This window comes from Rhinolophus hipposideros (genome assembly GCF_964194185.1).
Source record: "Rhinolophus hipposideros genome assembly, chromosome: 9".
NCBI classification, from domain to species: Eukaryota; Metazoa; Chordata; class Mammalia; order Chiroptera; family Rhinolophidae; genus Rhinolophus; species Rhinolophus hipposideros.
Window position 1 is genome coordinate 80,904,288 of NC_138055.1, and position 15,015 is coordinate 80,919,302.

The following is a 15,015-nucleotide window of genomic DNA, read 5'->3' on the forward strand; positions in this document are numbered from 1 at the left end:
TAGATCTTGTCCAGTTTTTTAGTTGTTTAAGGCTAGAAACAAAACTTACCCTGAATTTTAACAATCTGCTTTTTCTTGCTCTAACATTTAGCATTTTTTCTATTTCACCTTATTGGGCTAAAATTTTAAATGAAGTTTATACTAGGTCTCTATTCAGTTTTCAGTAACTGACATTACTTTTTTTTTTACCAAAAGGCCCAAATGCATTCATGTTGCTATCTATGATAATGCATTGCTAGCCTGGTTAGATAAATTTTATTTAGATAGTTCTCTTATGTCCAGCACTATCTTTGTGATATTTTTCATATAATTATCATTTTCAATAGCATTTTTTAAAGAATAATTACATTTCAACGTCATAAATGTTTACCTTCGAGTTTAGCCATGATAAACTGAACAACTCATTAAAGTATTAAAGTATGGGAAATAGATTGAATTGTACATATATACTCTATATTTCTTTCTTCACCCTTTAGTTTCAGTGTTTTTATTCTGTTTGTCATTCCTTTTAGAGAATTTGATATCCCATCTCCAATTTTACAATATGAAAATATGATTAATAGGTGTGAATGTGTTTGCTTTGTTTGTGTGTGTGTGGATGGGTATATGGAGTGTTTTACTGTTTCTCCGAAAATAACACCTAGCAGGACAATCAGCTTTAATGCGTCTTTTGGAGCAAAAATTAATATAAGACTCGGTCTTATTTTAAAATATTATAAGACTGCGTCAATATAATATAATATAATATAATATAAAATATAATAATATAATACCGGATCTTATATTAATTTTTGCTCCAGAAGATACATTAGAGCTGATGATCGGCTAGGTCTTGTTTTCAGGGAAACACGGTATATAGAAGTATATATTTGTGTGTGTATATATGAATTATATTCTATTTCATTACCTTGTGAAGTTGATTATAATATGATTTGACATGCTTTGATGTATAGTCTTTCTCTACAATTCAGTTATTAAATTAGCTATCCTAAATAAACTGTTAATCATAAAAATGAATTCTGAATAGTAAGTTTTAACTACAGGAAAAAAGATAGCTTTGTATTCAGTTCTGTTGATTATTTTGAGAATTCAAGCCCTGATTCTCAAGATTTATTATTTTCCATATATGTAGATACTCAAATATGAAAAATTTAAGTATTATTTAAATTTTATATTTATATATATATTTATATATTTATTTATATTTGTATTTTATTATATTAAATATTATTTGTCAAATAGTAATTTTTCTCAACCATTTGATGCTTTTCAGAAGAGCAAATCAAATGAGTGGTAAAGGTTGGTTTTTCATTGACTTATTCATCTTAAAATCAGAAATTGGGTTTTTAAAGGACTGTATATTAATATTGCCAATAAAATTTAGAACATAGCCTAAAGAAATGAAAATCTGGTTATTCATTTGAAACCAGGATATAAGCTTATTTTAATACATACTAGGAGGAAAAGTAGAACACAAATAAACTGTTACATAGGCCTATAGAGTTAGTACTCTCCTGGAAATTTGGTTTTTAACTTCCTAGAAGTCTAAGCAAAGAGGGAAAGCTCATACCGTGTTTCCCCGAAAATAAAACCTAGCCGGACCATCAGCTCTAATGCGTCTTTTGGAGCAAAAATTAATACAAGACCTGGTATTATATTATATTATATTATACCCAGTTTTATATTAAAATAAGACCAGATCTTATATTAATTTTTGCTCCAAAAGACTCATTAGAGCTGATGGTCCGGTTAGGTCTTATTTCCAGGAAACCATGGTATGTGGTAAAACTTCTGTGTCAGTGACAAGAGAAAAACAGTAATTCTTTCTAGGAAGCATCATTTTTATGAGCCTTTAGTGTTGAAAGAAACTTTATATACAAAAACATAGGTTAGTGTTCTCAGAAGAATTCATATAACACATACAACAATGAATCTTATAAAACTTACTACTTTTATTAAGAAGGTGGTAATTTGATGAAAGTACATCTGCAGTGTCAATATTATTATAGTATCCATGTATGAATTATTCTACTAACAAACTAGAAATGGGTAACCTGCATGCCCTTCAATCAGTTCTTTATAAATATCACTCTTCTCAACTAGGCATTTCATAAAGATTAGACAATTTGAACTTGGGCAAGAATCTGAGGTAGTCATTAAAAATATTTTTGTCTTCTGTTTAATGAGATTACATCGAAAATACAGCTTTTATTATTTTTCAGTATTTTATATGTGTTATATATTAATTTTATGTTTAGGAAATTTTTAGTTTGAACAACTTTTTTTCATTCTTTATGCAGATTTGATAACCCAGCTGCTGTAAGCCCAACTCCTACAAGACAGCTAACTTTTAACTACCTCCTTCCTGTGAATGCTTGGCTCCTATTAAATCCTTCAGAGCTCTGCTGTGATTGGACCATGGGAACAATACCACTTATAGAGTCATTTCTAGATATTCGAAATCTTGCCACCTTTACTTTCTTTTTCCTTTTGGTGGCTTTGGGAGTATTCAGTCTCAGATATCCTGGTGATTCCTCCAAGACTGTTTTAATGGTAAGAAATTTCTTTATTTTTCAATAATACTACATTCCGTTGATTAAGAGACTGCCTTTAATTCATTAAAAGCATGCTTTTAGAAACAGTCTTTTTTGTTCAACATCATCTTAATTTATGTACTTACATTAGGTTACCCTAAAATTATATGTCAAAATTTGACATGCAAGTATAATTTGACATATACCAGGGGTTCCAAAAAATTGTACACAGGTGGACACTTTGGTCAACATTGCTCAAGCAGTAGTTTGCTGTAATCAGAAGTGTCTGGACGCTGATAGGAACCACTTTGAGCAGCTCTTGTAGTTGCAGAAGTCAAACGTGACTTGTATTCATCTTTTGTTATCGGCATATATTATTACAATTTTAATAGTTTTTTCATTTCTTAAAACGTGTATACATTTTTTGGCACCCTCTGTATATTTAGCATATAAAACAAACACTGATATAAATTTCCCTAATTTAGTAGGAACTCTGAAATCATGCAGTATCCTTTTGGCATCATTTTTTTTTTTCACATTTCTTAGCTTTAGCTAACTAGATTATCTATTTTCTAAAGAAATGAGTCATATTGGATACTTTTTTGTTTTCTTGGCACAGAGAAGAGAGTTATGTAAGGTATGCAGCCAGAAATATATAGCTCTTCAGTTCTCATTAACAAGATTCGTTAGCAGTACCTCCCTTAGGTATTTCTTACTATGTTCAGAGAACTCTGATAGTTTGAAAGGTCTTTTTGTTTTTGTTTTTCTGAAATCTGTTTCTTTGTAATTTTCTTATGCTGCTCTAACGTCTTATTCGTAACAGTTCTGAAGCCTCTTCCTTTAAATTCTTGAAGACAATAATCTTTCACATTTTCTTGAATCAGGAAGTGTTATTGATACTTTGCAAATATAGCATTTTTGGCTGGAGCCTCTAGATTCATTTATTCATTCTATTAAAAATTTTTGTTTCAACCTATGTATTAGGCAGCATTATAGGTACTAAGAATGTGATAACAAAAAGAAATACAAGGACCTCATTTCCAGGGGACTTGCATCCTAGAGAAATTTGAAGCCAATTTCAGAGATACAGAGAAAACTGAAAAAATATGGAGTTTGGGGAAAAGATCACATTTACTATTCACCTTTGATCTGTTTCATTTGAGCTATCTTTAAAACATCCTAGTGGAGATTGTGAGTATCACCTTGTGTCTAGAATTCAGAGGAGAAGCCTAAGCTACACATAAAATTTTAATTGACTGGCATATAGATATTTATTGAAATCAGGATGTGGATAAGAAGGCATATAGAGAGGTTATAGAGCAGCCTTTCTCAACTGGGGTTTTATGTCTTCTGGGGTTTCATTTTTTGTTTTATGGCATGAGTTTTCTCTGTTAAGTTTGGAAGCATGGTCACCTGCTGAAAGTGACATACATGGGTCTAAATTTGAAAAAAGTAGTCAAGATTCAAAACATTAAGGAGAGTTAAACTACCAAAGAAACCTAGGAATCCTGAGGAGTCTTGAAGATCAATTTGAAGATGGTGATCATGAATTTATGATATTAATCTATTTTGCTTAGCAACTGTCTCTATTAGTGCATTGTTGGTCAGATAAATACAGACAAGGCAGATATATGGTAGAATACATCCAACGCTGAGTTTCTGCTAAAAGAAATGTAATAAAAGGAAGGGTACATGAATTTAAAGTTTTGACAAATAAAAAATGATATGTAAACTGCATAAAAAATATAGAGAGAATAGTGTCAATGAAATGAACATAGATTTACATAAATTGTATCTTATTTTATGTGTATAAATAAGAACAATTGTGATCTTAGCCATAACTGCTTTAAGTATAGTCTTAAATATGCTGATTTTTATGAAGATATACTCTGAAGATCCCTGGAAAGGATAAGCAGATCAAAGGAGTATCTACTAAGTGCCAGATACCATGTTAAGGACTTATTAAATAAGATGTTATAAGTATCTCAACAATATAATGTAATTATTAATCCCCATTTTATTTATAAAGAAACAGTTGCAAAGGGATTGATTATTTACCTTATGTTACATAGGAAGTAAGAAATGAAACAATTGGTCTCCAAACCCTTGGCTCTTTCCACACTACCTTCCTCCCTTTTAAAGAGTTTACATCAGAAGGGAATTATGTTAGTCATAGTCAACTAGGTCGGCATATACTAATAGCGTATTAGAACTTCTCAGTAACTCAATAATCATTAGAGACATTCTTTTATCCAAGAACCAATAGGTTTTTTGAGAGATGGCTTTTCTTTTTTATGTATCCGTCCATGATGCATCTTTGGATCACTTTAACACTTTTAATTCTTTCAAATGAAATTGCTTTAGGGCAGCCGTGAATTAATAGGCAATATTTTTTTAAAAAAGGACTACATATTTCAGAACATCTCTATCTGTTTCACAGCTAGCGGATTATTTTTATCAAGCACTTCTGGTAAATGTTAAATGAATTATGTACTCTTAATCCTTTACCTTTTTGATTAAAAAGGAAACATGAAAATTTCAGACATAAATTGATATAATAGTGAGCAATTTGTTGGTAGTGCTTTTTTTCAGATTCAGTATTGCCTCATTACAAATCATTAAATTTTGATTCATGGGGAAGGTATTCTTTTATATATAAATATATACATGTATGTTTAAGTATAATACGGAAAAGATATTCTTTCCTCTCAAACTGTTACTGTAGAAGATCCTCAAACTTTCAAAGCGGAAAGAACAACTTGTTTATTCAATTAGTTACTATAAAACAAATCAGGTTAACAAAATACAGAAGTAGATGTCCATAGAAACATGTTCTAATGGCAACTAACTTATTTCCTTCCACAAGTTATTTGTGTGGTAGTTATTTGTGTCCTACCTTTTATAATGGCTTTTTAACCTGGAAACCATTTCAAAACGGGAAAGAAAAAAAATCACATCTTTTTTGAGAGGTTTTATTTCAGTGTGCAGTGTTAGAATTTTAGAAGTTCTTATTAGAATTTCTTAGAATTAGAGGTCTTAGAATAAAAGACTAAAAGACTTGATTTAAAGAGTACAGTTTTATTTTTATACATACACTAAGCCTCTGTTGAATGTATGTGATTTACCAGAATATTATGCAAAGTAAAACAGAGGTACAGAAGTAGTCGTCTGCCATCTTGTCTGAAACATAGCTTATTGATTTCCAATATGATGTGGTTACTTATATAGTAAAATCATAAAAACTGGCATGGTTAGCTATTTTTATCAACCTTTGTGGATTTGTTTTGTTAAAACCTATTAACATCTTTCTCTGTCAATTTATTTTTACTACATGTAAAAAAAGTTAGATGTAAAAAATTATATCTTGTTTTATATATATTTTCAAGAAATATTTCTTACTTAATTGGATGAACCTTAATTATAAGTCCTTGCATTGCATTCAAGAAGACTTCATCTCACCTTGCTGAAATACATTTTTTGTTTGTTGTCATCATCGCTAAATTGCCTTCTTTGTGTTTAAATTAATATTCTTTATAGTATTACTAAAAATGATCCACCAGTACATTATCCAGATTAATTGATAAAATACTTGGATTTGACTATTGCATGTCCATATATATTTTTTAATTTAATAAAATATCTTTTTCTTTGTAGGCACTTTGTTTAATGGCATTACCATTTATTCCTGCATCGAACCTTTTTTTTCCAGTTGGATTTGTGGTTGCTGAGCGAGTATTATATGTTCCTAGCATGGGGTTCTGTATTTTGGTAGCCCATGGATGGCAGAAAATATCAAATAAAAGGTGAATTTAAATATTCATTTAATGCTTACTAACTATAGTATCAAATATAATACATTTAAGTATTTTAAATGTTTATTTAGTTCAATTTTATAAGTCAAACTTTTATACTTTATTTTTTTCATCTTCATAATCTCCTCATTTTTCTGTAATTCAAGTTAGGAAAGCTCCATTGTACCTACCACATCATGTGTTCTTATATTTATATAATTTTATTTCACAGCCTGAGACATAACATACTTTGAGTCAGACCCAGATGCAAACAAGAGTATGTGAAACATATGTAGTAAGCAGTCTGTAATTTCTTGCTAACATTGCTATCTTCACCATAAAACCACTATGTCCTAATTGCCTGAAAATAACAGTTAAGAACAGAATAGTCACACTTATGTATATAAGACACGATCACTGTCTCTTCTTTCTCACCTCCAGTCACCCTTCATTCAACCCACAGAATTCTGACTTCTTTCTATATCATTTACTAACACAGATAACAAACTGCCTCCTGGGAGCTAAATCCAGTCAATGCTTTTATATAAAATTGATTTCTCTGGCATCTGTAAAAACTTTTGATTCTCTTTCACATCTGTTCATTTCTGCTCTAAATATTCTCTTAATTCTTCTTGCTATACCTACTCTAAATATATATGTTTTTTTTTTTAGTTTTGAGTTTTACTCATAGCCATTTTTCCCACATTACATATTATCCCTGGATGAGCTCATCTATGTCTACAATTTTCACTACTACCAAAACTTTTCTCTCACCTTCTACCCATATCTCCATTTATAATCACTACCGGTATTTGAGTGCCTGCCGGACTGTTTAGATGTTTTCTCATTGAATCCTCACACTCCTTAACTCTATGTTGCAAATTTTTAAATTGAAGCTCCGACAGGTTACCTGAATTTTACAGGAACACACAGCTAGTGAACAGCAGAGTCTTGATTCACATGTGCATCTACTTCCACTGTCCATGTTCTTTCTGATTTTTATACCCTTATCCTGCTTAAGTGGATTTATCAAAATGAAAGAAATTGTGAGCTGTGTTACCAGGACAAAAACACAGACTGTGAGAACATTAGTACTACATGAGATCATAGGGATTATTGAAGTATAACCATCTTTTTATCGATGAGGAATTGAGTCCCAAATAATTAGCCTAAAGTATATAAGTAATTTGCATCTATTTTATAAAGAGTTAACATTTACTATGATTTTTAATAATTCTAGCTTTCAAATGTAAAATTATTTTAAGAATGTCATGGTAATCTGTGATACGTGAATGTAAACAGAAATGTTTTTAAATGTAATCAGTGATAAAATTGACCTTATAAACACAAGTAAGAATATTCAGGTTATAGGTAATGGTACAAAGGACTTTAAATGTAAAAAGTCACAATTAAAAACTGGTTTTATCAATTTTTTGTTATCAACTCTAATAACAAAGGAGCTTTTGAAACAGAGGCAAATATTGGAATATTTAACGAAATTGAAGACTGAAGTGAAAGGTAGTATTCATAATATTTCATTTTTTGGTGTTGTTTCTGAAGTTAGATGATTATTAGGACAATGCCTGTCCTTTAGAATAAATTCAAACATGACATTTGGGGACATTTAACATATTTCTTACCTCTGTTCAGAAAAATAAAATGCTTTTGGTGATAGAGATAATTTGTTTTGTTTTTTTTCTCAAACAGTGTATTAAAAAAGTTATCCTGGTTTTGTCTGTCTATGGTGATATTCACTCATGCCTTAAAAACACTCCACAGAAACTGGGATTGGGAGTCCGAATATACATTGTTTATGTCAGCCTTGAAGGTAAAGTATCATCCAGAATGACAGGAAAGTATGTCATCAATTACTTCTTAGCTGTGTCTAAGATGTTTTAACTTTACTTTTAATTAGACATATAACTGTCAATATTAAGTACTTCACCAAAAGATTAATAAAAATAATTTGTTCTTTATGTAATATATACCATAATCAGTGCTCTGAATAGTACTTACCTGTATGTCCACAGCATGTATGAAATTACCTAATTGCTATACAGTTGTTAAAAGCTCAAATGATAAAATGTTTAAATAAGAATACTATTTTTAACTGGTTATAAGATACACATTTTTTAACCTTTCAACATTGTTGAAATTAGAATACATCTTACAGTGAAAGTCATCTTATAATTAATTAGTGACTTTTTTCTTTCTTAATGGTGCATAAAACAATGGTGAGTCTTAATAATTGATGGCACCTTATATTCAATGAAATAAAATACATGGCAAAAAAAAAAAAGGCACCCTATTATGTGGAAGATAACCAACCAATGGTTATTTTACTATAAGAAAGATAGGAACTGGAATAAAGGAGTGATATAGCATTTCTATGGAATGGACAACATAAATAGGAATAAGTTCTTTTTAAAAATCATAAAATTTCTTTTCTAGTTACAAGCAAAGATTTCTTTTTCAGGTGCTCCCTTCCTGGTGCCCCTTTTCAAATCTCTAAATCTTAACTTCCTTTTTACTATTTCTCTATTCTCCACTGCCTAGCTTAACTGTATCACTGCCTCATTGCAGTGGTCTGTGTGACTTCTTAATTTGACATCCACTTAAGATCAGGTGACTATCCTCTTAAACCACTCAATAACACCGTTATCTCTTCTAGCTCCAAAGTCTGCAAACAAATGAGCCTTCATTACCATTCTTATATATCCATACCCCTGGAATTCTAATGGAGCCCAATAATTTTCAAGAATTTTGCTTGTCCTTGCTCCCAGGACAATACTGAAAACCACAGCCCCAATCACTGCAGCTAGTTCCTTGGCTAGATACCATCCTCTGCTGTCAGGAGCACCGTGACCATCTGTGAATCCTGAAAGCACAGATCAATGTAGAACTTTAATCCCAGGGTTCTCATTACCATAATAGAATACATAATTAACTTTACTGGAGCCTGAAAATAAGTAATTAGTACAATGTTTAAACACATTTTCATGATCGAATACCTTTTTTCCCAAAAGAATGTAAGTAGTAGAACAGGACGATGCTTTCAAACAGCACAATGCTTTGATCAAATAAAATTTTTTTGTAAAATTCTAGTATATAAAATAGATGAAATCAGACTGCTGTGGTTAGTATGTTGATGTTAAACAGAAGGAGAGAGTAAATTTGATGAAGAAGCGTTCTTTGGCTCTTTTCTCATCTCCAGGGACATCTCCGTGAAACACTCCATTCCAGTAGTAAACCACACAATATCTGTGTTAATTGTAGTTTTTGTTTTTTTTTCTGGGAGAAAAATCCAAATAATTTTTTTCCTGTTTTATTGAGATATAATTTACATAAACTTTTTGCATTAGTTTAAGGTTTACAACGTAATAATTTGATATTTGTTTTTATTGCGAAACGATTACCACAATAAGTTAACATCCATCATCTCACATAGTTACAGTTTTTTTTCTTATGATGAGAACTGTTAAGATCTACTCTATTCCTGATTTTTAAATATACAATATAGTATTGTTAACTGTAGTCACCATGCTGCAAGTTCCATCCGCAGGACTTACTTACCTTGTAACTGGAAGTTTGTACCTTTTGGTCACCATTACTTATTCATGGACATCTCCATGGAACAGCCCATTCCTAACAGTATATCAAACAAATATCTGTGGTAATTGGAGTTGTATTTTTTTAAACAGTAACTAATTTATATCTGTACTTGTATATTTAAGGTAAATAAAAACAATGCCAAATTATGGAATAATGTGGGTCATGCTCTGGAAAATGAAAAGAACTTTGAGAGAGCTTTGAAATACTTCTTACAGGCTACTTACGTTCAACCAGGTAAGCATTATTAATTAATAGAATTATTTGAATAGTTTTTTGTTTTAAAAACTTGATTATATTTGGGAAAATAAGATAGAGTTTACTTTCAAGCTTTGAGTGATTTGAATACTACCAGTATTCAATGATGGCTTATTTTGAATTGGGTTATATGCTAAAACTACTTATATAAGATATTTAAGGAATTTTTTTAAACGTAGTGGAATTGCTGAGTGGCACTGGTGAGCAATTCTGGTGGAATGATAGGTGCAAGAGCCTGAGGCAAGAGAGTGTAGGACAGTGGGGGAAGAATAATTGGAAACAATTGGTAATGAAAACTTTTTTAAAGGGTATTGTTAAATGGCAGTGGTGCTGGGTATGGGATCACAGTAGGGTGGTAGGGTATTTTATTTTTCATTTTAAGATGGGGAAAACAGAGCACGTGTGCAGCTAATCTGTTGAAGCTGGGAAAAGTAGTAATTCCAGGTCGGGGGACTAATTACTGGATTAATGTCCTTGAATAGATGAGATTAATAGGTTCTGGTGCACAGGTTGAGGACTTCAGTTAATCGTAGAACCAACAGTTACCCTGTGGTAACAGGGAAGACACTATATGGACATGAAAATGGGCAGGTGAATAAATGACATGGAAGAAGCTTCTGGGTTTTGCCCTCTGTTTGCTTCTGTTTTCTCAGTGAAATAGAAAACAAAGTCATCATAAACTTTAATGCACCTATTAATCACTTGGAGATCTTGTTAAGGTGTATGTTCTGATGTATAGAGGTTTAGAGTAGGACCTGAAGTTCTGCATTTCTACTAAGTTCCCATGATGCTTAGCATTGGATCCCACTTTAATAAACAATGGTCTAGGAAAGTATATAGAGAAGGAAAATGATAAGCAGCTCTAACATCCTACTTGAAGTTAGGAGTACTTAATTTAAAATTAAACCAGTTGATGTAGTTATATGTTTTTATATGTTTTTCTCCTACTACTTTATAGCTGTAGTGGTACAGGCATGGATCATTCAAGTAAACAGGATTAGGATTTTGTCGTATGTATATTACTAAACAAGAAAGGGATAAAAAGAGTGGTTATAATAATGGAACACAGAATCTAAGCTGATTAAGGAAGGATGGAAGGGAGGGTAAGGGATGAAGGAAAGGTGACAGGATCAGTGGTTTATAGATCTGAAAAATCGTTGGTGTCTGAGTCGAGTCTAACTAGAGTATAAAATTTTTCAATAGGAATGCTCTTGGTATTCCAAGGGTGCAGAATTGGATTTCAGGACATGTACCAAAGGTGACCCCCACCCGCCAAATGCCATCATTCCTTTCCATTCAGAATAATGACCAAAAAGTACCACCACACACACTTTTCTAAATATCCTCAGATGGGTGGGGAGTGGCAGGCACTGTCCCCTAGTTTTCTATTAGATGTGACTATGACCATTGAAATAACTATTTAAAGGAAGATGGAGGTGAAAGTCTTTGGAAGAAAAGACATCAAGGCCACGTATTAGAAGATCCATCTGTGTAAATTTTCACATCACTAAGAATTTTGAAAACTTTGATGTTGGAGAGAATGACAAGGATCCGGGAGCTATGACCGTGACTGCAGCAAGGCAGGATAGTGGACAGTAGAGTTGAATGACCAGAAATTCAGAGAAAAGTGATTGTAAGATGGAATGAGAATGATCTGACAATGGCAAGGATCCAAGACGCCACCTCCCAGACCCTCCCTTCATGCCCAGAGTGAACACAGGATGAAAGCGCACAGTCACCACTGAGAGGCGCTGCAGTCTGAACCATGTCCCCGAGGCAAAGCCACATTTCAGGCACAGAAAGGTGAAGAGAAAGTTCTAGAAATAGAAATGATGGTCTGGCTTCCCAGTTTTTAGGAACATCTCATGTATATCTTTTTGATATATAGGGTACATGTCTTGGGTTCCTCACCTCTTTGCCTCTGTTCATGTTCTTTGAGCCTAGAATTCCCCCCATCCCCCTTCCTTCCCACCCACCTTCTACCATAGCCTGCCCATCTCTTACAACTAACTCATCTAACCTGGCTTTTCTGAAAAACCCTCCTATCTTTCTAGTTAGAAACAAATATTTCTCATCTTTAAAACACCTTACAACTTCTTCTGTAGCTTCCCTTTGATATTTGTAGTTTTCTATTTAGTACTATAGCCTATTTATTTTTAAAAGTTTTTTGTTTGTTTGTTTTTTATTAAAAACATTTATTTATTTAAACTGAGGAGCTACCTACGGCTAGCATGAACATCCTACTCATCTTTGCATTCCCTGCGTCATCCAGCATGGTTTTACCCACAGTCAGCAGTCACTAACTGGTAGTTTTAATTCATTGCTTTCCAAAGCCTTGGATTCCTTCTCGGAGTTTTTAGGGAAGCAGAGTTACCTTTGATGTCAGACACTCAGGGACTTAGACGACATTATTTAAGCCTCTACAGCCTTGTCTTTCTCATTTCTAAATTGGAACAGTAATTTTTTTTCTCATTGCATTGTTTTAAAGACTAAATTAAATGGCATGGGTGTGTATGTATGTGCGTGTTTAATTTTATCTAGTGGGTGGTATACATATCACAGGATGTTACCAGGTCTAGGCACTCAGTTTTTAATTTAGTACATATTTTTCCTCTTATTGTCAATCGTTATTTTTTGCTGTTTTTTGAACCTGTCTCCTTTAGTATGACTTTCCTACCTTACTCTCAGAATTGCTCTTTGTAATCAGCCATAGACTAGGAGAACAGGTAAACCAGTTGATTACAATTTATTATAAAATAGTACATTAACTTAGAAACGTTGAATTTGGCATTCAGAGTCATCTTGTATTATTCTTTGTTTTTTAGCTATGTTCTTCATAAATAGATTTGACAGATGAATGACATGTAAGGAGGGAAATCAGGAGTCCTTTTTTGTCCCTGTTAGATATACAGGTGAAGATAGATTTATAAGTCTGGATATAGGTCAGGCCTAGAGATAGAAATTTGGAGTAAGAAGCAAATAGATGCTATTTAAACTCCTGAAACAGTACAGCATCACGAAGAGTAGGGATCAGTAACATTTTAAAGTTAACTTTAAAAAAATCAAAAGGAGTTCAGTCTAAAAGCTCTTCTTGCTTAGCCGAATAAGAATATAAACAGCAGTGGTCTTTGACCCGGTGACATGCATATCATGTTAGATGAACAACTGATTGCAGTATTTTTTGTTTTGATGATTACAATTGTTTTAAAAAACTCTAATTCACAAAGGTAAAATTTTTGCAATTGGAATTACAGTGTCCATAAACACCTTTACAAGACAAGGGTAGATTTTTCTTAAGGAACACCAGACCTTCCAAGGTTTTTTTTTGCCTTAAAGTCAATAATTGCCATTTTAATCTAAGTCCAAATCTTTGAAATGTTTATATCAAAAGAGAATCATGGACCAGTTCAACTTGGGTGCCATCAAGATGGAAATGGCTTTCAGAGAGCTTTTAGGAGTTTCCAGATGTTTATCAATTTACCTTTGAAAGGAATTGATAAATTTTTTGTATAAGAAATACTGGAAAGCAACATAGATGCCTAAGCCATCAGTCTGGGAATGCTCAACTTCACTGTTGGTGGTGGAAGAATTATTAGATAGAGTTAGTTGCCTGATACTTGCCAGTCTTCATTTACACGGAATTAAATACAGACAGCTAGATTCAAGCTGCTGTGGCCTGGATAGTGCACTCATCATAGCAAGATTGTTCTTTGAAATTCTGTGGCTTTTTAGTCATTTAAATGTCATTGGTTTTTTCTTGCCTGCTTTTCTTTTTTTTTTTTTTTTCTTTTTTTTTTTTTGCAAATTTACATTTACCTTACCAGTAATGCTGTTTCTTCTTGTGGAATCCCAATATTTTGTGAATTACAAAGAAATTGCTTAAAAATTATGACTTTCTTTTTATTAGCTGTATTGTGCGTATTGCTTTTCTTGCTAACGGCTATCTAATTGCTGTCTTTGATCGTTGAGAACATTGGGCTGCTTTACTCTAGTGTCTGAAGTTTTCATTGATGACAATATCTCCTTGCCATAATTCTGAGATCTTGATTCCAGTGGGTAGTAATTTTCCTTGTCTTTCATCCAAATAGATAACCTCTTTTGTAAGATTGGTTGGGATTGATTTCAGAAACATTTTAAATACTTAGCTGACATCATTATACTTTTATTTAAACTTTAATTTTGGGGGGATTTTATATATCCTTCATTTTTCCTAAGTAACTTTCTGATCTCTATAATAGACAGTGTAAATTTATCTAATGTTAAAAAAAAAAAGAGCTTTATAAGGGCAAAGACTACCTACTCTATTTTTATATGCACTTGGTAATGCAATGACTTTCAGACTTGGCTGTACATAAAATTGCCTTTTAAATGTTTCAAAAACATTTTTGCAATCCAATTCCTGAAGATTCTGTTTTGATAGAGGTGGTTGGGGCTAATGTATCTTAATTTTTATAAGCTACACAGGTATTCTGATTTGCAACCAGGTTTGGAAATGGTTAGCCTAAACATTTTTTTTTCTTCACCCCCTTTTGAGAGACCCCATGACATTCAGCAGTACATCTAAAAACAGAAATCAGCCTCCTTCCCCAGCCTTGTCTCCTGGTTGTCTAACCAAACCTGTACTGCATCTGACAGTTTTTGTGCAGTGCACACAGTTGCCAGCCTGATACATAATGTAGCAAGATCTTAGGACTGTTACTCTCCTCCTAGGGGAATGCCTAAGGTATATATGCTTGGCCCCTATGTGTCCTGGGAGTTGCAGGCAGAGAACTATTCCACAATTGCAAAATCATCGGTCGCAGGCAAGTAGTAATCATAATTTG

At 32.6% G+C, this 15,015-nt stretch overlaps 1 protein-coding gene across 3 annotated transcripts in view; it reads left to right on the top strand.

Moving 5' to 3' along the window:
* The window catches only part of TMTC3 (transmembrane O-mannosyltransferase targeting cadherins 3), a gene marked incomplete at its 5' end in the record, with an annotated part of 51,918 nt that overhangs the window by 24,434 nt on the left and 12,469 nt on the right, over positions 1-15,015 (top strand). For all 3 annotated transcript variants that reach the window (XM_081059021.1, XM_081059022.1, XM_081059020.1), the window contains 4 exons: positions 2,301-2,553; positions 6,189-6,337; positions 8,033-8,153; positions 10,060-10,171. In XM_081059021.1, the coding sequence (XP_080915147.1) occupies positions 2,301-2,553; positions 6,189-6,337; positions 8,033-8,153; positions 10,060-10,171 (635 nt within the window). The remainder of the gene's footprint in view (positions 1-2,300; positions 2,554-6,188; positions 6,338-8,032; positions 8,154-10,059; positions 10,172-15,015) is intronic.